General features: G+C 42.6%; 1 protein-coding gene across 8 annotated transcripts in view; it reads left to right on the top strand.

Annotated features, from left to right (window-relative positions):
* The window catches only part of TBC1D22A (TBC1 domain family member 22A), a 476,952-nt gene that overhangs the window by 61,494 nt on the left and 389,675 nt on the right, over nucleotides 1–25,783 (top strand). For all 8 annotated transcript variants that reach the window (XM_038410573.2, XM_043496366.1, XM_043496369.1 and 5 more), the window contains one exon: nucleotides 24,761–24,831. In XM_038410573.2, the coding sequence (XP_038266501.2) occupies nucleotides 24,761–24,831 (71 nt within the window). The remainder of the gene's footprint in view (nucleotides 1–24,760; nucleotides 24,832–25,783) is intronic.

Genomic DNA, 25,783 nt, shown 5'->3' with positions numbered 1-25,783 from the left:
AGTGTATAAAATCTCATTTAAATAGTTTTCTTTATAATGAGCAATTAGATTCAGTTTTTGTGAGGCATTGTTCCATTGGTACACTTGATTTGTAACACATTTCTGAGAGACCGTCTCTGTTCTCCTTGATGAACATAACAGTTCTATGAAAAATGTTTTTAAAAAAATCGCACATGATCTGAACAGAAAGGAACCGATGATACCAATAATTTCTTGTGATTTTATCTGGTCAAAGATTAACATATATCTTTTATGTGATAACATATTGTATTAATGATCCACTGATCTATGTGGCATTAACAATAAGCTATTTAAAACCAAAAACATTAACTTAATTGAATGCAGAAATTCTGTAATTACTTGAAACAGTATAAATATTGTGTTCTTAAACCAAATATAAATGAAACAGATGTATTTTGACAACTAATATTCTTTATTATATCCTAGTTTACAGAGTATTGCAATGATCTTCTATACGCTTAAAAATATAGAGATGAAAGTACTTTGCACACACATTTGGCATGTTCACATAACTCTTGCTGCTAGATTCTTTTCAATTAATCATTTTGATAACCATATTGGTATGTGAGCTCTGGGAGTAACTTTCTTCTTATTGCTTTGTCTTCTTTTGAAAATAGTTGACAGGATCCTTATGTGGTGTAATGGAAGCCCAATGATTACTGAACTAGAAACTTTGTCTTTTCTTGAAGCTAAATGTATTTGGTGTGGCAGGAGTGGGAAGTGGTCATGAACAGAGAAAAATGGTCTCAATTCTCCCTTGCATCTAAGCTCTCCTTTTTGTAGGGTTGGGGCAGAGAGGTGGGGATTCAGCACCAGGTTTGGCATTAGTTTATAATTGATCCATCTTACCCCGGGCCATTTCCAGCCTGCCCTCACCATGTCTGCTCCCTTCCATATCATTACCCGTAGGCTAGAATGGAGGTAGGGCAGGTGGCATAGATGGGGCAACTGCTGTCTCCACCAATCCCTCTGTAGGGAGGGGGAAATCTTTACTGGCTACTTCCTGCCGGAATCTAGCCACTGTGCACCATCCGCACACTGCAAAGTGAACTGATTGTACTGAAAAATCTAGGCCAGTACTGGGATAGTTCAGGAGCCCCATGGAACTGGTTGTACAACATGATTACCCCAATATAGTACAATGTTATAGGTCTGTAGCTAACAAGGTATCGTACAGTATGTGACAAAGCTCTGTCCTAGCCTCCGTGGGTCCCGTGTTCCCTGGAGGATTTCTCTAGCCTCAGAAGCTCACTGTGACCCTCCACGTAACCCTTCTTTCTCTGGAGACAAGGGTCACAGTCTACTGAGCCATTTTCATCATAAGCTAGCAAGGGAGGTGAGGAGAAGTTATCCCTCCTTGCACAGTCTCCCAGTCTCGGTGATTAATCAGGGGGCAAAGGTGAGGGGGGAAGCCCGGGCCCACCCTCTACGCCGGGCTCCAGCCCAGGGACCCCAATAGTATCAGCTATGGTAGCTGACCTTTTAGAAACATGACATGTACAATTCCCTGGGCTACTTCCCCCACAGCAGCCCTCACTTCCTCAAGCTACACTTCACCCTTACCTCAGGGCCTCCTTCCTTGTGCCTGATATGGTGTGTACTACTCAGCCTCTCCAACAGCACAACTTCTTCCTACAGCTCCTGACATGCACCCCCACTGACTAACTGGGAGTCTTTTATCTAGTTTCAGCCAGCCCCTGATTGGCTTCAGGTGTCCCAATCAACCTAGCCTTCTCCCTGCCTTCTGGAAAGTTCTTAATTGGCCCCAGGTGTCTTAATTGACCTGGAGCAGCTGCCATTTCACTTATCCTGGTCCCAGGGATTTGTTTAGCCTGGAGTTAATATATCTATCTCCCACTACTCTTCCATACTGGCGGCAGGCGAGCCCCCGCCCACCCGCGCTTCAAGCCATCCGGTGGAGCACGGGTCCGCTGCTCTATCTGGGCATTTACCTTTCTGCCACGCATCCCTCTCCGCCGGAGAACTGGCAGAATTTAGAGGGCGGGGTGATAGAGCGGCTCCGGAAATGGACAGGACTGCTCCGGTGCCTCTCCCTTCGAGGGAGAGCGTTAGTGCTTAATCAACTAGTCCTGTCCATGCTTTGGTACCGGCTCAACACCCTGGTCCCGGCCCCGGCTTTCCTGACCAACCTGCGGACATCGATTCTGGAGTTCTTTTGGTCAGGACTGCACTGGGTCCCTGCAGGGGTTCTCCATCTACCTGTGGAGGAGGGAGGGCAGGGCCTCAAATGTCTGCTTACTCAGGTCCATGTCTTCCGCCTCCAGACCCTGCAGAGGCTCCTTTATGGTGCAGGTAGTCCGGCATGGAGCATACTGGCGCACGCCTTCCTGCGCTGCTTCCGAGGGCTCCGATACGACCGGCAGCTCCTTTATCTCCATCCGAGAGGTCTTCCGCGAGACCTCTCCGGGCTGCCGGTCTTCTACCAGGACCTCCTCCGGACCTGGAAACTCTTTACAACGAGCAGGTCCATGGCGGCCACCGAGGGGGCAGATCTCCTCGCGGAGCCCCTGCTACACAACCCCCAGCTCCGTTTGCAGGTGGCGGAGTCCCGCTCGGTGCGCCAGAGGTTGGTCCTGGCAGAGGTCACAAGAGTCGGAGACCTCCTGGACTATGACCGGGGAGACTGGCTGGATCCCCTAACCTTCGCTCAGCGCATGGGGCTTTCCAGACCTTGTACTCCCCGACGCATACTTCAGGAGGTGAAGGCCGCTTTGCCGCCCGCTGCTCGGGTTTATCTCGATCGGGTCCTGCACGAGGGCACGCCCCGCCCACCCACTACCCCAGGCCCGCCGGACCTTTTAATTGGACCCCTGCCCCGTGGACCCAACCGATTCCTTCACCCCTTCACTAGAAGCCGGCTGCACGAGATGCAGCCGGTCTGTTTTCAAACCGCGCCAAGAAAACATCTCTACACGCTCGTGCTTCACACCCTTCACGCCCGCAACCTCGTGTCCCGCCCCGATACAAAATGGCGGGACCTCCTGCCACCTTTGGAGGGTGAAGAGCCCCGGTGGGCCAGCCTATATTCCATCTTAGTCCCAAAGCCCGCCGGGGATGTCAGTTGGCGGCTCCTTCACGGAGCCGTGAGCACGGGCGTGTACTTGGCGCGGTTCACCACAATCCCAGACACCTGCCCCTTTTGCGGCGTGAGGGATACCCTGGCACATGTCTACCTGGAGTGTGCCAGGCTGCAGACCCTATTCCGGCTCCTCACCAATATCTTATTACGTTTCTGGTTGCACTTCTCCCCTCACCTTCTCATTTATGCACTCCCTATCCGTGGCCCCACAAAGTCCCGGGATCTCCTGGTCAACCTCCTCCTGGCCCTAGCTAAAATGGCCATCTACAAAACCAGAGTGAGGAGGTTGGCCGATGGAGTCTCCTGTGACTGTGGGGCCTATTTCCGATCCTCGGTCCGTTCACGTATCCGGGCAGAGTTCCTCTGGGCGGCGTCCTCTGACTCCCTTGACGCCTTTGAGGAGCAGTGGGCTCTGTCCGGGGTTCTCTGCTCGGTGTCCCCGTCCGGTTCCCTTCTTTTGACCCTTTGACCGCACTCCTGTCCCTGTTACTTTATTAGTTGTCCCCCGGAATTTTTTGGGTATCTAGGTCCTGTGGATCCCCCTTTTAGGCTGGGGGGGATCCTTTAGCAGTGGACGGGCTTCGCCCGCCCACTTCCCGGATCCCAATAAGACTACTCTTCCATAGCCATCTGGCCTTGCCCCGTCACAAGTAGTATATGCTGAGCTCGCAGATGCGAGATGGAGTTAACCCTTTTATTACATACTTTGAACAATATGCTGTTGGAAACGTGTCCTATCACTTTCATACTTTCACTTTGATAAACATTATAGATTTAAAAAAGGAGGACTTGTGGCACCTTAGAGACTAACAAATTTATTTGAGCATAAGCTTTCGTGAGCTACAGCTCACTTCATCGGATGCATTCAGTGGAGAATACAGTGGGGAGATTTATATACACAGAGAACATGAAACAATGGGTGTTACCATACACACTGTAACGAGAGTGATGGTAACATCCACTATCTAAGGTGCCACACGTACTCCTTTTCTTTTTGCGGATACAGACAAACACGGCTGCTACTCTGAAACCTGTCTTTATAGATTTACTTTTTTCTTGCATTTTTGTGTTTAAGGGGGGGGGGAAAAAGCCAGAAATATCAACCTACAACTTATTTCAACTATCAAGAAAAAGAAAAAGGATCAGTATGATATCGCATAGCAGTAACTTTTTCTTAATTAAATCATGTGTACTATTGGCTGTGAAATCAATGATATTGAGAAAGCAGTGTGTAATTAGACCCTTTTGAAGTGTTCCTTTAAAATTGACTGTGAATCAGATGTTTTTTCAGAGAAGGGGAGTAGTTGTAAATGGAAAACACTTCATTAAATTTTGTTTACTTGCAGCAGACTTGAAAGTGTGTAATCAAAGGTGAATGAATAGTTTGTCCTCTATCCACTTAAATGCTTTGTGTGCTCCGTTTCTTAGTTTTAATCTTTATCCTTTTGCTACTTGAAATGGGAAACGTATTCTTCAAACCCTTTATTTTGCACTTGTGTAGCTCAACCAATTTTTGTTTCTAAAATATCACATTTGTCATATACATAGTGCAGAGTGAAGAGTAATGTCTTGGCATTGTTTGAAAGAAATTTTGGTTTAGCTTAAATGACTGAATTATTTCTATGCTTGCTTAGGATTACTTTCATTGACTATTTAAGCACTTTCTGAAGTGCATTTTAACCCACATGCTTTATACCACAGCATTTCCCTTTGTTTGGCCCAAAGAGAGGGTGGAAAAGCAATTGGGAGGAAAGATGGATTTTAGTTGGAATACTCTGTGTGGACACATGCAGAGAGAAGGACAGAGCAACTCAGCTGGAAGGGGTCAGAAACATTCAGAGATGGGGTATGGAAGTTACTAGACATGCTCAATAGAGACTTCTGAAGCTGTATAGGAAGTTTTCATTATAGGCAGTCTGACTTGGCAGATTACATGCAGTCACCCTCCGAGAACTGAGCCAGTCAGCACAAGGAGGAGGACGGCTATAAATTTAGGATTTTTTAAAAATAAAAATGTAAGTAGAAATTTAGGACTGAAATGTTACCAGTCTTCTCAAGCTCTGACAAGCGGAGGTGACACACACTACATATTATGGCTATGCTATAAAAACTACAAAATCATCTCCAAGAGAAGATCAAAGGGCATGTGTTGATGCATGTGTTAAGGGACAGAAGTGTAGCTGTTTGGTTGGAATCTTTTATATTTGTACATATATGACAGCAACGAGGTGGGGAAGTCTGTATGTGAAACACCAGTAGACTTACTGTCCAATAGCTTTTGTTGGCAAGTTATTCATAGTATTCCAAATACCATTTACAGTGTTTTATATTTGTTTTCTTTGCAATGAATCATTGTTTTACTAAGAATGTATGTACTCTGCTTAAAGATGACTGGCAACTGTTAACACCTATTTACCAGGGTTTTGCCTACGATGGCCATGAAAATTAACTCTGTAATGCTTTCTGAAAAGACAGAACTTTGGTCAGCTCTTCAGCAAAGAGTTATACATAATATTTCCTAAGTATCCTAGACATTTATCCTCCAAGAAAGAGGCTGGCCTTTCAGACTGGCAGTCTGTGGCTACATTCCACCCTTTGAGGGCTCTCTAAATGTTCAGGCTCTCAGCTTTTCTTAAAATAAGACTCTCTACTTTTACAGAAGTAAAATTAGAAATCTAAACATTATCTATCTATTGCATGTGATTTCCATATTGACTTGCCAAAAATCAAAGGCTATTCACAGTTCCTTCCCTTCTATAGTTACCAAAGGTTGACCGATAAGTCTTGTGAAGCCCATGGCCGTGTGTCACTTGAGGGGGTGTCACCATACTATTGTGTGACTCTTATAGGTCTCTGTAATCACCTCAGCATCAGAGGTCTTAGTGGAAATAGTCATTTAATTCAAACCTGTTGAGGTGGTAGAATCAGTGATTGGGTTCTGGTCTACACTAAAAATTAGATTAAACTAGCTACGTTGCTCAGGGGCATATGTGTCAACTCCATGGATGCTCTGGAGCTGGAGCACCCATGGGGGAAAAAAATAGTGGGTGTTCAGCACCCACTGTCAGCTGCATAGATCAGGTCTTCCCCCTCTCTCCCAGTGCCTTCCGCCCACCGCGGATCAGCTGTTCAGTGGCGTGCAGGAGGTGCTACGGAGGAGAAGGATGAGTGGGTGGCAGGGGAGGGGGCGGAGCAGGGGTGGGAAGGGGCGGGTAGTAATAGGGGCTTGAGGAAAGGAGTGGAGGCTGGGCCTGGGGCGGGGGGACAGGAAGGGGTGGGGTGGGGGTTTGGGGAAAGGGGTAGAGTGAGGGTGGGGCCTGGGGAGGAGCAGGGGTCGAGCATCCCTGGGACCTGAGTAAATCTGTGCTTATGCTTGGGTGTGAAAAATCCACACCTTTTGAGTGACATAGTAAACTGACTAGGGCTGCCGCTGCTGGGGAGTTATGGCCCTCCTTCCCAGCCCCAGCTTGGGGGCAGCTGTGGTCGGGGAGAGAGGGAAAGACCCTCCTCCTTCCCAGCCCCAGCGCAGAGGGCACATCCATAATATTTGAAAGACAAGACTACTTATATTAAAATATGAGTAGTGTGTTTTTATTTGTAGAATGAAAAAGTTTATTAAGGTTTTCTTATATAGCGCTTTTATCCAAAGTGCTTTACAATAGTTAGCTAGCAGTACAAACAACTAACCATTTGGAAAGTTTATTAAGTGGTCCGCTGAGACCCTCAGCAATTTTCAAGTAATTTGCAAAAAAAAAAAAGTTTGAGAACCACTGCTCTAGTTCACTATTCAATTTACTCTACATGCTTTCATGGTCTTACTGGAGAAACATTATATACTAATGCACGTTTTCTTCCATCATTATGCAAGTGCAGTAGAGACCTCAGAGGTCAGTTTGCAGCAACCATTAGAAACTAAGGGCTGCATTTTGCTCCCTTATCTAAAAACCGAGCTGACATATAATTTTGATTTCAAAATAACTTCTGAAAAGCATAGTACTGAACAACTTTTGTAGTGGTTTTTATGCAAAAATATGAAGTTTTACAAGCAAAAAAGACACTCTCTCTTCAAATGTTCTCTTTCAACATTACGGGTGTCTTTGATGTGTTTGAAAATCTGTCTGAAAAATGAGAATGAATATTGGAACTTCAGATATTTTTTTTCTCCAGTTAGGTTTGGTCTGATTATTTGTAATGGTATCCGATGTTCATGAGTTCCCATCATCCTAATATTTGAAGTCCTCTTTAGGAACAAGTTTATAATGGACTGATCTGTTTTTGCCAAACCTAGCGAGATAGATTCCAGCAGCTAGGATCATATTTATCAACAGAATAGGCACTAGCAATATGGCCATGCAGGCTTCTCTGCCAATATGCTACGAAGTTCAGGAGGAACTTTTTTGCTAGGGATGTTCTTAATAAAAATCATTGTTTTGGTGTTTTATGGCTTGTCTGCACTTGAAATGCTAACGTTGCACCCCTGCTCCACTGCTTTAGCACTTCAGTGTAGACCCTACCTATGTGGATGGAAAGGATTCTCCCATTTGTGTAGATCAGGGGTCTTGAACCCATGGCCCATGGGGTTCTTTCGTGCGGCCCACCAAGCTCCCCGTGCTCCCCCCTGTGCCCCTCTGCCTACCCTGTGGTGCTGCAAACCCCGTGCCACTCCCTGAAGCAGCCGGAACCACGCCCCTGCGGCCATGGAGGGGCAGAGGGCTCTGTGCGTTCTCTCGCTTCTAGGCACCGCCCCCCCACAGCTCCCATTGGCTGGGAATGGGGAACCGCAGCCAATGGGAGCTTCGGGGGAGGTACCTGGAGGAGCGGGAAGAGCAGCACATGGAGCTGTGTGGCAGCCCCTCCCGCTCCCAGGGATGTGGTTCTGGCCACTTCCTGGAGCGGAGCAGAGTGGTGAGGGGCCAAGGCAGGCAAGCAGGCAGCGAGCCTGCCCTGGCCCCGGTGCATGCTGCTGCCACCCTGGAGCTACTCTAGGTAAGCAGCGCCAGGCTGGAGCCCACACCCTGAACCCCTCCTGTACTCCAACTCCCTGCCCTAAGCCCCCGGCCGTAGCCTGCACACTTCCTGCACTCCCTGCCCTGAGCCCCCTGCTGTACCCTGCACCCCACATCCCAACTCCCTGCCCTGAGCCCCTGCCACATCCGGCACCCCTCCTGCTCCCCCTGGGGGAAGGGAGGGGGTGGGGTTGGAATGGGGGTAGGGAAGGGGTGGAGTAGGGGCAGGGCTGGGGGCAGTAAGGGTGGGGTGTCAGCGATGCGGCCTTTGGGCCAATGCACTAGTCCTCATGTGGCCCTCGTGGTCATTTTGAGTTTGAGACCCCTGGTGTAGATAATGCATCTCTCTAAGAGGTGGTAGCTAGGGTTGACAGAAGCATTCTTTCATAGACCTAGTGCTGTCTATATGGGAACTTGAGTTGGCTTACCTACATTGCTCAGAGGTGTGGATTTTTCATACCCCTCAGTGACGTAGTTAAACCAACTAATTTTTAGTGTAGACCAGGCCTAAGGGTTTTTAAAATATTTATTCTGATTTTGTATTGGCTAATTACTAAACAAAGAGTTAAAAACAGCTTAACTGTTTGTTTCAACTTATTTTGTTTTACTTTATGTTCAGTACTTTCTATTTTATAGTTTTTTGTCTAAATAGTATGTTTATTTAGTATATTGTAGCAAAAAAACTAATGAGTTTTTAATAAATGTTAGCAGAAAAATCTATAAACTGATGCATACAATCTGTTTCTTTAAACCAAATGCTAATATTAAAAAAGAGATTGGAACAGGTAAACAATAAATAGTCCAAAATGACTAATGGAACAGTAGGAAGCATAGTTGGAGTTCACTTTCTTTTTGAAGCTGAAGAGCCTTCAGTCTTCATCTAACTAACTCTGGAGCTCACAGATTTCAGAAAACTATTTTTACAGATGTAATCATGTTTAGTTAAGGGAAAATTTTGTATCTTCATTCTGTGTACATAGACTATGTAAAATGGATATTTCTGAAGCAGTTCTTAATATCACAAACTTATTTTGCCATTACTTGTTCTGATTGGGTGGCTGCCTTTTTAGGCTGGAGACCTCCATAAAGGTGTGTGTTTGATATTCAGTTTTACCTTTCAGTGCTAGATTGCTAGACTTTGTTTGATGTCTAGTCTTGTATGTAATTGAAACCTCCCACAGCTGGATATTGACATATCTAATTTATTACTTCATTGGTCCTTCATTTTCAGTCTTCTAATATCTCTCAATAGTTGCTGCTCTTGGTGTTCACTCAAGGCTTACAATATTGGAGTTGCATCTGACAAAGCTTTTGTTTTTAAATTGCTTATAAATGAAGCTAAGGTTTCCTGCTGCTGTTAGGAAATATTACTAGGCTCTCTTTGCTTGTGCATGTGTTTTAAAACAGTAATGCATAAATTCATAATCTCTCACTTAGATTATAGTAAATCCTTTTTTCTAAAAATACGATATGAGGTGGAGTCCTATTATTGGATCTCCAAGTTTTGACCCTTTGAGTTGCAGGCAGACTAAACTCTTGTAGTGCCCTTCAGAATGTTAATTTCTTATCATGGTCAGCTAAGGATCTCCATGTTGTGGCATTCTCTGCCTGTCTCAAAACCAAAAAACCCTACCCACCCTTCCAGCTATTAACCTATTTCTGTACTCTTTTTCATCTGTCTTTCTATCTTTCGGTTCTCTTTGACCCTATCCAGTCAGACTACTTCCTGTATGCCTTCACTGAAACCGTTCTTGACAAGTCTGTCCCTGCCCAAATCTGTCTGTATTCTGATCTCACTACTGTTTCTGATACTGATCACACCCTCAGTGAAGTCTTGTTTTCTCATGGCTTTTGTTATTTTCTTCAGGTTTTCTTATCTTTCTGCTTGCTTCTTCAGTGTCTTGCAGTGGATTCTCTCCCAGTCTCTGTGGGTGTCTCTCGGGTCTTTTCCCTTTGCCCCTGGGTCCTTTCCTCTTTTCTCTGTAGATCATCTCTCAGGGTGATCTCTCACATCAGTTACCATCTTTTCTCTAGGACTCTTACAGCCCCTCTTGGATATGTCTCCCGATGAGCTTACATTTAACATGACTGAGCTCCTTAGTTTCTTCCTAAATGAGTCCCACTCCTCTACCTGTTCCCTCATTGAAAATAGCACAGATGACAACACTACCCTTCACTCAGACCTCAACATAGGAGTCAAATTTGACTTCTCCCTGTCCCTTAACTCGTGTTCAAATTCTGCTGCTGCTTCTGTGATGCTTCTGAAATCAGACCTTGGATGTACACTAAATTCACATTAGGCCCTCATAATTTCTCATCTTGAGTACTATAATTTTGCTGATGTCCAGATCACCCTCTTCCAATCCATGTAAATTGCAGGTGCTAAGAAGAACATGAATTTGATACAGCAGTTACATTTATTAATTTAAACTTTAGGAGTGCAATATGGAAGACGCTGAGTTTTTGCTATCTCTAGTCCTCTTTCGGAGGGAAGAATAAAAATGCAATTTTTTCCCTAGCAGGCTCCTGTGCATATATTTTGATTACTCCGTTTTCCTTTTAATGATTCTCAATTCTTGAGATTTGTAATTGTGGTTCTTTACTGTTTCTATGCCAGGTGCTATTTATTAGTCAGTGTTCAAGGTTTTGAAGACCCATCAAAATCTGTTGGCTAACAGCCAATGCGGGGGAGGAATTTTGGTAATATGGGGAGTGAGACCACCCCACAGTGAATGGAGATAAAGGCTGGGAGACCATAAGCACTGGAAAGGAGTGGGGTACAAAAGTCTGAAGAGTGGGGGCAAGGGCTGACTGACATTGAGTCAGGGGAATGACCCAAGCAGGAGCTGGTGAAGCTTAAGGAATTAGATCGAGTCCTGTTTGAAAGTCAGTGGGACTTGAGTGCCTACAGTCACTTACCCCAAAGAGCTTTCAGTCTAAATAGACAGTACAGCTATGCAGGACTGGGATGCAATAAAATGAAAACATGACTGGTGAAGTTTAGCTCAAATGATTTTAGTAGTTTTTTTTTCTTTTCAAGTTGAAGTTTTTTTGTTTCATTGCTATGCACGTGTCATGGGCTTGTCGGCAGTTCAGCAGTTTGCTTTTCCTGAAACATTGAAATTGACCACGTTGTATACCCTGCATGCTTGATTAATTGTATAACAATCTAAGGAGTACAGTATTAAGCTGAACGTTTTAATGATAAAACAGCAACACACTCCATTAATGCAACCTCACTGAGTTAATGTTTGTACTATTTTTAGATTGCCTGACATCCTGTGATTTCAAATTTCCAACTTTATTTCTGTGGTATGGCATTTTGCATTTAATTTCTTAGTGTGTGTGTGTGTGTGTGTGTGTGTGTGTGTGTGTGTGTGTTGTTTTTCTTTTAAAAAATTAAAATAAAGGAGGTAAGGCATCACTGGAATATTCTAAGATATTCAAATTCTACCTTTTTTCATGTTCTTGCTGATCATGCACATAGTTATAAATGTGTTTTAAAGTTGCAACACAATGGTTAAAACTTACTGGATCACCGGATGTTTTAAAATCAAGTAACCGTTTATTTCCTTTGGTTGCAGTTCAAGCACACTCCTCATTGTGCAGAGTAATGAGAAACAAATAGATGTACCTGTAATGGACAAACTTCAGTGAAGTGTCTTCAAGAGACATCCTGATTAAACATCCACTAACAATTAAATGGAACAGGATTATACATGTAGGAATTAGTTACATTATATTCTGGCCAAATAGAGCACAAATGTGCAAACTGTGTGGATTATACTGTTCCTCCCAGCAAGTAGAATTTCACAAGGCTGAATCATTTGAAACACGCCTTCCAAATTTATATTCTTTTCATACTATTAAAGATCTTCCCTTCCACCAGACAATATCTAAACCCTACATTCACTCTCCATGCACAGTGTAATGCATCATGTTGAAATAGCATCATATACTTAATAAAAACATTCAGAATTTCTCCAACTCTCCAAAAGTACAGAGGTTGCTATATGAAAAGTCAGCATTGACCTAGATTTACCACACTAGTATTTTGTATGGTAAAAGTGCACAAATGTTGACATTTTCAGATGTGGCCATTGTATATACAGAGCCCAGAGGTTTGGCATTAGGATGTATTTCCCCCCAAGCAAAAGTTCCAGTATTTATCAAACTATAAAGGCCCCTTCCACACCCGAGAACCTTCTGCACACACGTTCATTTCTTAGACATGCTGTGGCTAGTTTTAAAGAGCTAAGGTGAAAGCTTCTGGGAAAATACATACACAGTTCTTTTGAATTGTGCAATCCCAATCTTAGTTTTTTGCTGCATGTCTCCAGGACAGTTTTTGGATGCTCAAATTTTCAAACTAGGTCATAGAATTACTCTTCAATAGAGCCACTTATATGCTATGTTTCAAAGCTCAGCTGTTACTGAGTTATCGGTGTGGGGATGGGGGGAAGTGGCAATTTATATAATGCAAAACGATCCTTTTTAAGCACATTTTAAAAGACTGCAGCGAATTTCTTCAAATCACCTCTGGAAGAGATCAAGCATGGAAAATTCCAGTCTCAAAGGAGAATTTCTTTGTTGATTGAAGTAATACAGAAGTGAGAAGGGTTATAATTGGGGCTTGACAAATCCACTCGCCAACAGTGAATAGAGAACTTCCCTTTTCAAGTGGAGGGGCTTACCTAGCGAAGTCTGTGAAGTCATCTAAACTCTTCTTAAAAAAAAAAAAAATCTAGCCTGTATGAAAACAAATAAAGCATTTAAAATATAATAAAAAAGGTAGTATAAATGAGAATTTATTCAATACGACCAACTTATTCATTGGTAATTGCTGTACCAACATTGTCCTGCCCTGAAGAGTTCTAGACAAAATGAAGAGTCATAGGGATTTGTGCTTGCATACTCTTGCTAGGCCAAATCATCAGCTGCTGTAAATATGTGTAGCTCAGTTGATTTGAATGGCGCTATACCAACTTACCCTGTATGAGGATCTGACCTGCTGTGTGCACAATTTGGTGGTTTCAAGTCTAACTTGATTTATATCCTGTATCAAAACAAATAAGTAAAATAAAATAGCTATTGGTGGCTTCCACTGGCTGTGTACCCATCCTGCATCAGGTGCTGTGCACCGTGGGATTGTTCCCAAGCTGATGCTAGTATAGCATGTTGAGACCTGCTTATTAAGTGGAATTGCATGATGGGAGCACATTTTACTAGCACCCCTGGATCTGCACTGGCTTCTAACAAGCTGGGTGGGTGTAATTCAAGGTTTTAATGTCTAAAGCCCTAAATGATTTGGTATCTGGTTACTTGAGAGAGTGTTTTTCTCCCCATGATATATTGCAGTGGTTGTGATCAGCAGAGTCACTTAAGCAGGAGCTCCTTTGGTATACATGAGAGGGAATTGCAGGCAGGCTGTTCCTTGTGAGGGCTCCTCAGTTCTCTGTTCTGGAACCCTTCTCTTCCTCCGATTCCTGCCAGAACCCTGATTTGCTGACCTACTGGGACACTGCAAACCCATGTTTTCTTTCTCTTTACCCAGACTTTTCAGGCAGGATGGGGCTGAGGGCTGGGTCACTGTATTTATGGGCAGTCCTTTTATATTATTGTATATGTTAACCTGTTGGACAGATTCCTAGAATATAGCATGGGTACCTATATCTAACTTTTATGAACTTGAATATTTTTTCCTGTAAGTATTGCAGTAGAAGGGTGGGTATGGATGTATCTGATGATGGACAGTATAGTTAGTGGCTTTACAAACTTACTTCGGGCATGGAGGTGGCTTGTAGTTGTATGGAGTAGTGGAAGATAACAACATAGATGTTTGTGGACAAATGGAAAACAAAGGTTGGAATCACTGTTCAGGAATCACTGTTCAATGGAGGGTGGAATTATCTTGCTTTACGGTTCAGTTCAGTAGGAATGACTTTGTTGCCTATCTTGCTAATGCTACAGGTTTTTTGGTTGCAACAGGATTTTTAAACTAACTGTAAATACTCAATTTCAGGTGGTAATACTTGCTAATTTATAGAATAGAACTTGCTTTTGTTTGATTTATAGTTTTGTGTACCACATAATGTTCAGTTGATTTTGTTGGTTCTTTTGAAAAGGAATGCTAGTTATAACAAAATGCCTTCTAAATCTTTATAATTTTTGGAAAAAAAATTCAAAATGTGTAATACAGTACTATCCTTTGCATAAGTTGTAAAATGTTTTGTAAAGGGACACTAGATTTTTTTTTTTTAGCTGAGTTATTTTCAAAAAACCAAGAATTAAATGCAATTTCAGAGTGTACGCTTATGCTTGTTGCCATACCAATTTTTTGTCATCTTACAATCACCTTTTCCTGTTTATGATGGAATATTTTCTGCAATACATTACAAAAAATTACATACATATTTCAGTCATTACAGAGAATAAGGAGAAAACTATTCAACCACAGCAAATTAGAAAAAATAAGTGTTTATATTTCACATATCCAGCCAAATGAAGGAGTCAGTGTCTTTCTGATAAAATATGTAGCATAATTTGACTGAGATTTTGCACATGTAAAAATTCCTAAACGACAATCAAATATCCAATATCTGTGCCGTAAGTGTAAGAACATAAATTAACTTTCATAAGCTCTAAATCATTAACTGCTTGAAAAATGTCATCTTCAATGTTTACAGCTTCAAAATTACAAAATTAAGTCCCATCAAAATGTGTAAAAACCATACGTATTCTTGAAAGTTTGTAGGATACACTATTGTTGTTTGAGCATCTATTTTGCCAACATGTATTAAGATTTTAAAATGCATTGTCAATATTTGGGTTTCTGTTTGACATAGTTGTGGAAAAATTTCTCTTCCCTCCCCCCACCCTGCAATCTCATCTTTTTCTTTTTGACACACTTTAACGCTTTCTTACCTTCAGTTTTGTGACTGCTTACAACTTTCCCATTGGTCCCCTTGTTATTAAATAAAAAGTAGTTAATGAACAGGCATATGTTAAACAAAACTTGACTTAATCTAGTGTATATTTTGAATTGCATCATAAAACACTACATTAAATGAATGTTAAATTTGCAAAATCAAATACTCAAAAATTAAAGTTGTTGATACACTGGGTTCTTGATGTTCTGGCCCAGCAAAGGCAAAGAGTGAGAAAATAAAGCAGGATTAAGAAGTGGCCTGTAACAAGGCCTCCTCAGTCCTGCTTCTGTCTCAGTCCACAAACTATGCAAAGACCCTTTTTTGCTGGTTCAACACCCTGTGAAGTTTACTTATAATTGAGTCCCACCAACTTCACAGCATACCTAGCGCCTTTACAAGCAGGGGGAAAGCAATCTCTCTCTCCCTCTTGCTGCCTGCTTTCCCCTTTTTTCACTTCCTTCTGTGCCTATTTTGTAGGCTCTGGCTAATGGCTTAATTAGCCTTTCTGCCCTGCCCCACCCATAAATTAGGCATAGGTCTGCCTGGTTAGCTGCAATCTGCTATGCTTGATTGTAGCTGCTGTGAACAGAGTGCTGACTTGGGCTTTCACACCTAGCACTCTCTCACATGGCCCAAAAGGATGTGGACACAGAGTGAAATGGGAGCTGAAAGTGGGAGCAACAGATAAGCGCACACATGAGGTGCATGGGAGAACTGAGGGAGCCATAGTATACTAGGGGAAAGAGTTAGATTGGATCTCTGCAGGAAAGATATCAGTAAAAGGGGTAGTTTCTAAAGTGAGATGGATTAGGAAAAAACATAATGTAATCTCCGTTCTTTGCCGTTTTTAATGCTTGGCTTGACAAAGCCCTTACTGGGATGATTTAGTTGGGGTTGGTCCTGCTTTGAGCAGGGGGTTGGACTAAATGAGGTCTCTTCCAACTCTAATCTTTTATGATTCTATGATAGAAGAGATCTTCTGTTGAGGCAATAGGAAAAATGGCATTTGGGATGGAGAGACTTGGGGGACTGGATTATTTTATTTCCTTACAGTATGCCATAATGGTGCAAGGAAATTATCATTTAAACAAGGGACATTCCCTTCCCTGAGGAGCTCAGTCCTAGGAATAGAGAGGGAAACGGATGAGGAGGGTAAGAAAGGGGAACAACAGAAGGATTTTGTATACAAATGAATGCATTATAGGCTCTTCAAGAGCGCAATCGCTCAAAAAGGTGCTCGTTCTCTGCACGCAGCTGCTGAAATTCCCCTTCCCCCCCGCAGTGTTACCCTTCTTGAGCACCCGGTGTGCAGCTGCCCACTTCTGGCATCGGTATAAAGGGCCCAGGAAACCCTGAGCCCCTTCCATTCCTTCTTACTGCCTTTGACCGTCACTGGAATTGCTGCTCTTACATTTGCAAGCTCCCTCAGTGGACAAAGTTCTCTTGTATTGTATTGTATTGTATTGTATTGTATTGTATTGTATTGTATTGTATTGTAAATAGTGTTATTAAGGTTATTACTGTTTAGTTTGTTTTTTACTAGCTGAGGTTTTCAGTTGACTCCCAGGTGCTGAGGGATGCCTCAGTCACTGGGCTTCAAGCCCTGTATTTCTTGCACAAAGGCTGTGCCTGTGCGCTCAAATTGCTTGAAGTGCCACAGGGAAGTTCATATTGGAGAGTGTTGCCAAATTTGCAGGGACTTTAAACCTCGCAGGAAAAAGATTGTGAAGCCAAGCTATAGTTTCTATTCATCTGAGCCAGGTGAGTCAGACTTGGCACCAAGTGTCTTGGAGTTGTTAAGGAGTGCTTCTCCTACTTTGCCTGAGACCTGACACTGCTCACTATCCCCAGTGCCTAAGTAGAGACATAAGAAGTGCACTGCCTAAAGGGAGAGAACCTTGGCATCGAAGTCTGCTAGGCAAGGGGATAAGAGCAGAGTGTAGTTTAAGTCCAAACACTCCTCTGAAGATGGCACAATTGACTCCAGCATCTTGGCAGATTCCATCAAGTCTGGAGCCAAAGGAGTCCCTTCTGCATCTGCGACACCACACCATACTGACCACGCTGGAGGTGTTTACGACACTTGGTACTATACTAGCCTCATGTACCCGTGATTGCTCACCCTTTGGTACCATCAAAGGTAACCCAACGCTTGCTTCTCTGTGGGCCTCAGCACCAGTCGCCAGCACTGTCTGGAAGTATACCACCGTTGTCAGCAGAAAGAGTCGTCTTCCAAATCAGAGGTTGGCTCCTACATTTCCCATCTTTGGAGCTGCTCTCGCTGCTCCTCCTCCAAATGTTTCCACTGTTCCATGGATCCTGTTGCAGTCATGCCATTGAGTAGTTGGCCAGGAGGTCTTGGGAGCCTACAACTGTCCAGTGGCCTTTTTGGAATCCAGAGCGCTTTCCCCCACTCTCTGTGTTATATTTCAGCCACTCCTGTTCAGTGATTTTGGAAATGTCATTCCTGCTTGCAGTACTGAGCCTGGTACCAGACTCCAAGAGCTGGCTCCACAGAACACTGCAGATCAATAAAGGGAGGAAGAGCATCCAAGCCAGTGCTGGCCACCTCCTTCCTCCTCCCTTGATGAGGCAATCTTGGGGAGGGGGTCGGGCAGTCAGGCAGGCATGTTGCCTCCCCCAGATGACTATAAGTGCACTAGTAATCATTAGAGGGTTGCCTTAAGTCTGGGCCTACAGGTGGAGGAAGCAAAAGAATCCTCTCACTACCTGCTCAGTATTTTAGTGACTGGAGGTCTTTTCAGAGTGACTGTGACAGACAGGCTTTCCTACCTCATATTGGGGGAGAAACCTGTTTGTCCTTATGGACAACATCACAGTGATATTTTACTTCAGCAGATAGAGAGGAGCTTGATCATTCTTCCTGTGTCAGAAAGCAATTCACCAATAGGAATTTTGCATAGTCCACTCAATCAACCTCAAGGCATCTTACCTTCTAGGGGTGCAGAATGAGCTAGTAGATTTCCTGAGTAGGTCTTTGTCAGTCACCACAAGTGCTCTTTTCACCTGGATGTAGTCAGATGCATTTTCCAGCAGTGCAGTAGTCCCCAAATAAACCTATTTGTGAACAAGTACAACAGAAAATGTCATGATTTCGGCTCTCTACACAGCCACAGCCTGGGTTCTGTCACAGAAGTCTTCCTGGTACCCTGTACAGAAAAGCTTTATTTTGCTTTTTCCACAATCCCACTCCTATGCAGAGTGCTACTGAAGATCATAATTGATTTAATTAAATTAATATTAGCCCCAGCATGGTCTCGCAAACACTGGTTTTCCACTCCGTTGGACCTCTGTCGTTAGTCCAATCTCACTCCTGTTGCATCTGATCTCTCAGGACACAGTTAGCTGCTCCACCTGAACTTGCAGTTCCTTCATTTAATGGCCTGGAAGTTCCATGGTTAAATCCCAGAGAAGGCTTGTTCAGAGCAAGTTTGCAGAGGTTTACTAGATAGCAGACAGGCCCTCCAACAGGTCAGCCTACTTGTTAAAATGGTTCTCTGTCTGGGCTTGTCAAACCGGAGTCTCATCAATGCATTCATCCATCCAGTAAATACTCGACTGTCTGCTGCATCTGAAACAGCAAGGCTTAGGCTTGAATAGAGACTGGGAATGGATGAGTCATGACACAAAGTAAAACTATTTCCCAATTGGTATTTCTCCCCCCCACCCCACCCCCCACTGTTCCTCTGATATTCTTGTTAACTGCTGGAATTAGCCTACCTTGCTTGTCACCATGAAAGGTTTTCCTCCTTTTTCCCCCCCCTGCTGCTGGTGATGGCTTATCTTAAGTGATCACTCTCCTTATAGTGTGTATGATAAACCCATTGTTTCATGTTCTCTGTGTGCGTATATAAATCTCTCCTCTGTTTTTTCCACCAAATGCATCCGATGAAGTGAGCTGTAGCTCACGAAAGCTTATGCTCTAATAAATTTGTTAGTCTCTAAGGTGCCACAAGTACTCCTTTTCTTTTTGCGAATACAGACTAACACGGCTGCTACTCTGAAACCTAGCAAGGCTTAGCTATTTCTTCTATTAAGGTTCACCTGGCAGCAATAACAGCTTTCCACCCTCATGTGGATAACTGTTCTGTTTGTTTTTTCTAATGACATGACAATTAGATTCTTTAAAGGCCTGGAAAGATTGTACCCTCAAATAAGGGAGCCAGTTTCCCCCAGAGAGTTGAACTTTATCTAAACTTGTGGGACCAACATGCTCCTTACTACACCTTTCCTGGAAGGTGGCTTTCTGAAGGTGGAGACCTAAGCCCTTAGGTAAGTGGGATACCGAGGAGGGTACAAGAGGGGAGACCTCCTGATTCATACCGAGAAAGTAGGGCAATCAGCTAGTTATCTTAGGTGCCTGTACACGAATGCAAGAAGCCTGGGAAACAAGCGGGAAGAACGGGAAGTCCTGTTACAGTTAAGGAACTGTGATGTGATGGGAATAACGGAGACTTGGTGGGATAACTCACATGACTGGAGCACTGTCATGGATGGGTATAAACTGTTCAGGAATGACAGGTGGGGGAGAAAAGGTGGAGTTGCACTTTTATGTAAGAGAGCAGTATGATCGCTTAGTGCTCCAGTATGAAACTGGAGAAAAGTCTGAGAGTCTTTAGGTTAAGTTTAGAGGCAAGAGCAACAAGGGTGGTGTCGTGGTGAGCATCCGCTGTAGACCACCAGAACAGGAGGATGAGGTAGACAAGGCTTTCTTCCGACAACGAACCAAAGTTTCCAGATCACAGGCTCTAGTTTTCTTCGGGGACTTCAATCAATCTGACATCTGCTGGGAGAGCAATACAGCAGTGCACAGACAATCCAGGAAGCTTTTGGAGAGCGATGGGGACAACTTCCTGGTGCAAGTGCTGGAGGAACCAACTAGGGGCCATGCTCCTCTTGACCTGCTGCTCACAAACGGAAGAATTGGTAGGGGAAGTAGAAGTGGGTGGCAACCTAGGCAGCAGTGACCATGAGATGGTCGAGTTCAGGATCCTGACAAAAGGAAGAAAAGAGAGCAGCAGAATACAGACCCTGGACTTCAGAAAAGCAGATTTTGACTCCCTCAGGGAACTGATGGGCAGGATCCCCTGGGAGGCTGGAGTCCAGGAGAGCTGGCTGTATTTTAAAGAAGTCTTATTGAGAGTGAAGGAACAAATCATCCCGATGTACAGAAAGAATAGTAAATATGGCAGGCGTGTTAACAGAGAAATCTTCTTGTAAGCTTTCTTTTTGTGTTTAAGCTCACCGAAGTGGAAGCTTGGTCAGATGAGTAGGGAGGAGTATAAAGATATTGCTCGAGCAGGCCAAAGCACAATTGAAGTTGCAGCTAGCAGGGGATGTGAAGGGTAAGAAGAAAGGTTTATACAGGTATGTTAGCAACAAGAAGAAGCTCATGGAAATTGTGGGACCCTTACTGAATGGGAGAGGCAACCTAGTGACACATGATGTGGAAAAAACTCAAGTACTCAATGCTTTTTTTTTTTTTTTTTGCCTTGGTCTTCACAGACAAGATCAGCTCCCAGACTGCTGCAGTTGGCGGCACAATGTGGGGAGGAGGTGAGTGTCCCTCAGTAGTGAAAGAACAGGTTAAAGGCTATTTAGAAAAGCTGGACATGCACAAGTCCATGGGACCAAATGCAATGCATCCAAGGGTGCTGAGGAAGTTGGCTGATGCGATTGCAGAGCCATTGGCCGTTATCTTTGAAAACTCCTGGCAATCGAAGAAAGTCCTGGGTGATGGGAAAATGGCAAATATAGTGCCCATCTTTAAAAAAGTGATGAAGGAGAATCCACGGAACTACAGACCGGTCACTTCCACCTTTAACTCTTCCCAAAATATCCCGCAATGCTTGCGAGAGCATTAGCAATATACAATGCTGATCTGCCTTCCCCAGGGGACCCCTTGAGGGAGGGGCCATCGGATTTGACAGCCTCACCTCAGTCCCTGGAAAAATCATGGAGCAGGTCTTCAAAGAATCCATTTTGAAGCACTTGGAGGAGAGGAAAGTGATCAGGAACAATCAACATGGATTCACAAGGGCAAGTCATGCTTGACCAACTTGATTGCCTTCTATGATGAGATAACCAGTTCTGTGGATATGGGGAAAGCGGTGGACGTGATATATCTTGCCTTTAGCAATGCTTTTGATACGGTCTCCCACGGTATTTTTGCCAGCAAGTTAAAGTAGTATGGATTGGATGAATGGATTTATAAGGTGGATATAAAGCTGGGTAGATTGTTGGGCTCAACGGGTAGTGAGCAACGCCTCGATATCTAGTTGGCAGCTAGTATCAAGTGGAGTGCCTCGAGGTCTCTCCTGGGGCTGGTTTTGGTAAACATCTTCATTAATGATCAGGATGATGGGATGGATTTTACCCTCAGCAAGTTCAGAGGACACTTCAGATTTTCATATCAATCAGTTTACTTGCCTGTATCCTAAACCACATGGAAATAGGGGTGAGCAACAGCTATACATATTGAATGTTAGACAAGCACTTTTTTTTTAATCTGGACAGTACCAAATCATTTCAGCTGTCAATCCAGCTGTTCGTCACCAAAGCGGACAGAATGAAAGGTCCTGCACAGAGAATTTTTAATTTTGGGCCACTTCTTGTATCTGCACATGTTATAATCCAACAGGTGTCTCTTCTCCAGACAAACTGACTGCCTATTCCACAAGATTGTAAACATCCTCAACGGCATTCCTAGTGCAGAACTCTTGCAAAGTTGCTGGACTCTTGCAAAGCAGCAACCTGGTCATCTGTGTTTAATTTCTCCTCCCATTATACCATCAGTCAGTATTCAAGAGATCATGACAATTTTGGTCAATCAGTACTGCAGTCTGTATGTACCAGAACTCTGGTCCGTCTGCCTTTTTAACTGTTCCCTCTGCCTTTTTAACTAAAAATGGAATGCACATGTGCAATCACTTGAAGAAAAAACGGGTTCTCACCTTTTGTAATGGTTTTTCAAGATCTGTTGCACACAACCGTTCCACAACCTGTCCTCCTATCCGTCCGCATTGAAGGTTCCAGAAAGAAGGAACTGAGGAGGCTCAAGGTCAGCTGGGCCCTCTATACCAACACCAGCACCGTGTGGCAGTGGCGAGTGCTTGAGCTGTCCCAACAAGTACCACCTGAGGAAAAGATTTCTGGTGACTGTGGGGTGAGTGCATACACCAAGAGTGGAATGGACATGTGCAACGCATCTCGAAGAACAACAGTTGAGAAAGGTTAGTAATCTTCCCCCCGACCCTATTTCAGAAGTAGATTTTTAAGAGCTATTTTGAAGTGGTGAAGATACAGGCCTTATAAATGAATTCAAGAAGGTGCAATCTTACATAGAAGGTAATGAAGGGATAAAGATGACTGTTTGAGAGGCAACAAATGGGATGATGGGGGTGTAATGCTGGCTGAGCAGAAGAGACAGAAGGCAACATGAAGCTTTACTAAGGAGAATAAGTAGAGAAGTAGATTTTTATATATAAGCCTTGAAATAGGTGATCAGCAATTACAACTTGATGCAATAACAAACGGTAGGCAGTGGACGAATTCTAGGAGGAGTGGAGGATGCAATCAGACTATGTAATGGAGATGATTTTAACAGGTGCATTTTTTTATGGAATGAAGAGTGACTGGATATGTTTGGGAAGCCAGAGATGAGGGTATTTGTCATAGCTGAGGCAGGCTATGGGAGCCTGAATGAGAGACTTTGCTGCGGAGGCAGAAGAAAAGGAGGAATCTTATACATGTAGAGGCATAAGAATGATTTGAATATGGCTTGGAAGTGTGGAGCAAAGGAGAGGAAAAAGACACAAATATCCATCAGTCCCGAACTATGTGGAAAGTTTATGGTGTTGCTGACAGTAATAGGGAAAGAAGAAAATGGAGAAAGCTTGAGAGGAAATGTCAGGAGTTTGATTTTGCTAGTAGTCATTTTAGTTGACAATAAGACCTCAGACAGATGTTAGAGACAAGCTAAGATTGTTGGTGGAGAGAAATTTGAGAATCATCTGCATAGATATGATACTTGAAGCCATTTTAAGTATGAGATCTCCCAGTTACAGATGGTAGCCTTCCAGAGTTTTGGTTCAAGGGACACTACCTGTGTGAAAAAACTCAGCCCACAAGGTTTAAAAATTGGCTTTCTCAAAGATTGGTAACTCAAGTAATTTTAAATAAAATCTCATTAAATCTAATAGGAGTGATGTCTTTTATTTTTTTATTTTATTTATTTAAATCGATTTGAGTAGGAAAGACAACTCATTCAGTAAAACCACTCAGTGAAGTGGCAGATGGAAAAAAAAAATTAAATCTTTGTTTCATAGAATAATGCAAAGCTTTTGCACAAAGCAGTGACTTTGGGATTTTTGAAATATACAAAATCTTTTAAAATGTTCACATAACTCTCTAAGAAATATTAAGGTTGCGTCAGTCATTTCAAGCAGAGGAAGATAGGGCATCATTTTCTTACTCCCAGTTCTGGAGAACATATGGCTATTTCTGTCTTAATGGTGACTCTCCCTACCCCTAAAAGTTGAAAACTTAAAAAAACCAAACCAATCATCATCCAGAAAATTATTAAAAATGACATCTGAAGACGCATTTGTGAAACTTCTTGAAAGCTGTGTACAGGAAGTAAACACAGAGCTCCAACAGGAACAAAGCTATGTTCTAAAAAAAAGCAACACTAGCTTGTGGTGACAGAAACCTTGTGATTTAACAATGGACAAGAATATGCTATAAGCTGTCACAGTTAGAGAGGCACTTGCTTTGTCTCCTCAGAGTCCCCATCCTCTAATAATTTGTTTTCTGTATTTCTGGGTTTCTTATGACAATTTTTGGGGTGGACGTTTTCAAAGACTGACTAGAATGTAAAAATTGTGTATATGTATATGTAGAACCTAAATCAATAAATCTAATCACTTGGCCATAATGTAGGATTTTCATCCTCACTTTCTGTCTACAGTGAGAAGCAGCAAGAGACTGTCTCGCTTATAATTAAATCCTGAAGTTCTAGGTTTTCTAACAGGCATTGTTATGCATCTCTTGTCATTAAATATTTTTCATACTTTTTTGTTTTCACAACTTTTCATGGATTTTATAGATTAAACACAGAATTCGTACAGGAAAGTAGTGAAAGTGCTTCTGGCTGAATAGACGTTCAGTGGCTTTAGAGGGGATTGTATTTGGTTTAGTTGGATATACTGTGTTGGATATGCTCGCTTGGAAACAGTTTTCTAGAGAACTATCTATAAAGTTATACAGTATGACTGGAAATGAAATAACATTTTTTAAATTTAAGATTAAATTCCAGCATCAGAAAATGAAACATTGCTGTTTAGGTTACTACTAATCGTCACCTTTTAATCAACATCAGTATATGTAGAGCCTACATCAAGTGTCTCTCTTGTGCATATTAATATACAAAATGTATGGTAAGAAATAACAGTAGGTAAATATACCAGGAAACTACCTTATCACACCAAATATCTATTTTTCCTAGGCATCTGTATGGATTCTCATTATGCAATACCTTTTTTTAATTCCCAGCAATATTGTGTAATTCTGATTTTACTTGTATTTTGATAAATATTAATAACTTTATATTAATTTGCTTGTATTGATAAATATTCATTAGTAAAGTGGTGGTGACTCCTCATGAAATTGATTTTGTTTGACAGATGAATTACGGAAGCTGAGTTGGTCTGGAATTCCTAAACAAGTTCGCCCAATCACGTGGAAGCTTCTTTCTGTAAGTTCTGTTTGTGGCAATAATTGCTTTTTCTGTCCCTGAAGAATTTTGCTGGAGTTATAGCCTATTGGTATACTCCAAAATATTGCTTCGTGTTATTGACTGGTAAAAGCAAAGAATACAGTTCTATTATTTGTTCAGTTTCAAGCTTGTTTTGTCAAATTATGAGTCAATTACAATAAGTAGTAAATAACTGGTGTACTTTAATTTTTTTTGTTTAAATGTGTGTATTCAAAATTCTGTTAGCTTCCCACAAAAAGTATGATGTATTCCAGCTAAGAGTGTTCAGTTAGTAAAGTGTGAACTTGAAAATCGTCGTCATAAATATGTGTTTTACCTATTTTCTATCTGTACATGATGGGGGGGGGGAGGAGAGGGGAGTTGTAAAGCCACTTGCATTGAAAAGACTCAGTGCTTGTACTGTAGAGAATGTAGAAGAGACTTTATCAACAAATCTTCATGAACTTAAGCTCTGTTTAACATTCTGAGCTATGCACACAACAGTTTAGCACTGTTGAATTTTTCAGGGAAGGCTTAGATAGTATTCCCTGATGTATTTTTTCAAAAAAGTAAAGCTAAGTGTTCACTTCGGATTGGGTCTGATTTTCCAGGGTTAGAAAGGAAATCGGAGGCAATCTCTCTTGCTAATGAGTCCTAGTAAATTTGTTGTGTAGTGCTTTCTAATTCTAAATGCATATGCAGTTTTTAACAGTGAATATTTATTGATTAAATATTCTCTTGCAATTAAAATTAAGCACAGTGTGCAATAACTTTTATTTTAAATTTCAAAATTTGAAGTCAGAGCTTTGAACTGAGTAACGTGAGTTTCCTTGAAACCGAGGGCATGTCTACACATAGGAAAGTTAAACTGAGAGATTGTTTACATAGGGAGTTTAATCTGCAGCATTTGAGTTAATTCACTTTGAAAATGCTTGCATACATGAGGGAATTC

Source organism: Dermochelys coriacea, chromosome 1, assembly GCF_009764565.3.
Source record: "Dermochelys coriacea isolate rDerCor1 chromosome 1, rDerCor1.pri.v4, whole genome shotgun sequence".
Classification (NCBI taxonomy): Eukaryota; Metazoa; Chordata; order Testudines; family Dermochelyidae; genus Dermochelys; species Dermochelys coriacea.
This window is presented reverse-complemented; position numbering and strand designations above follow the sequence as displayed.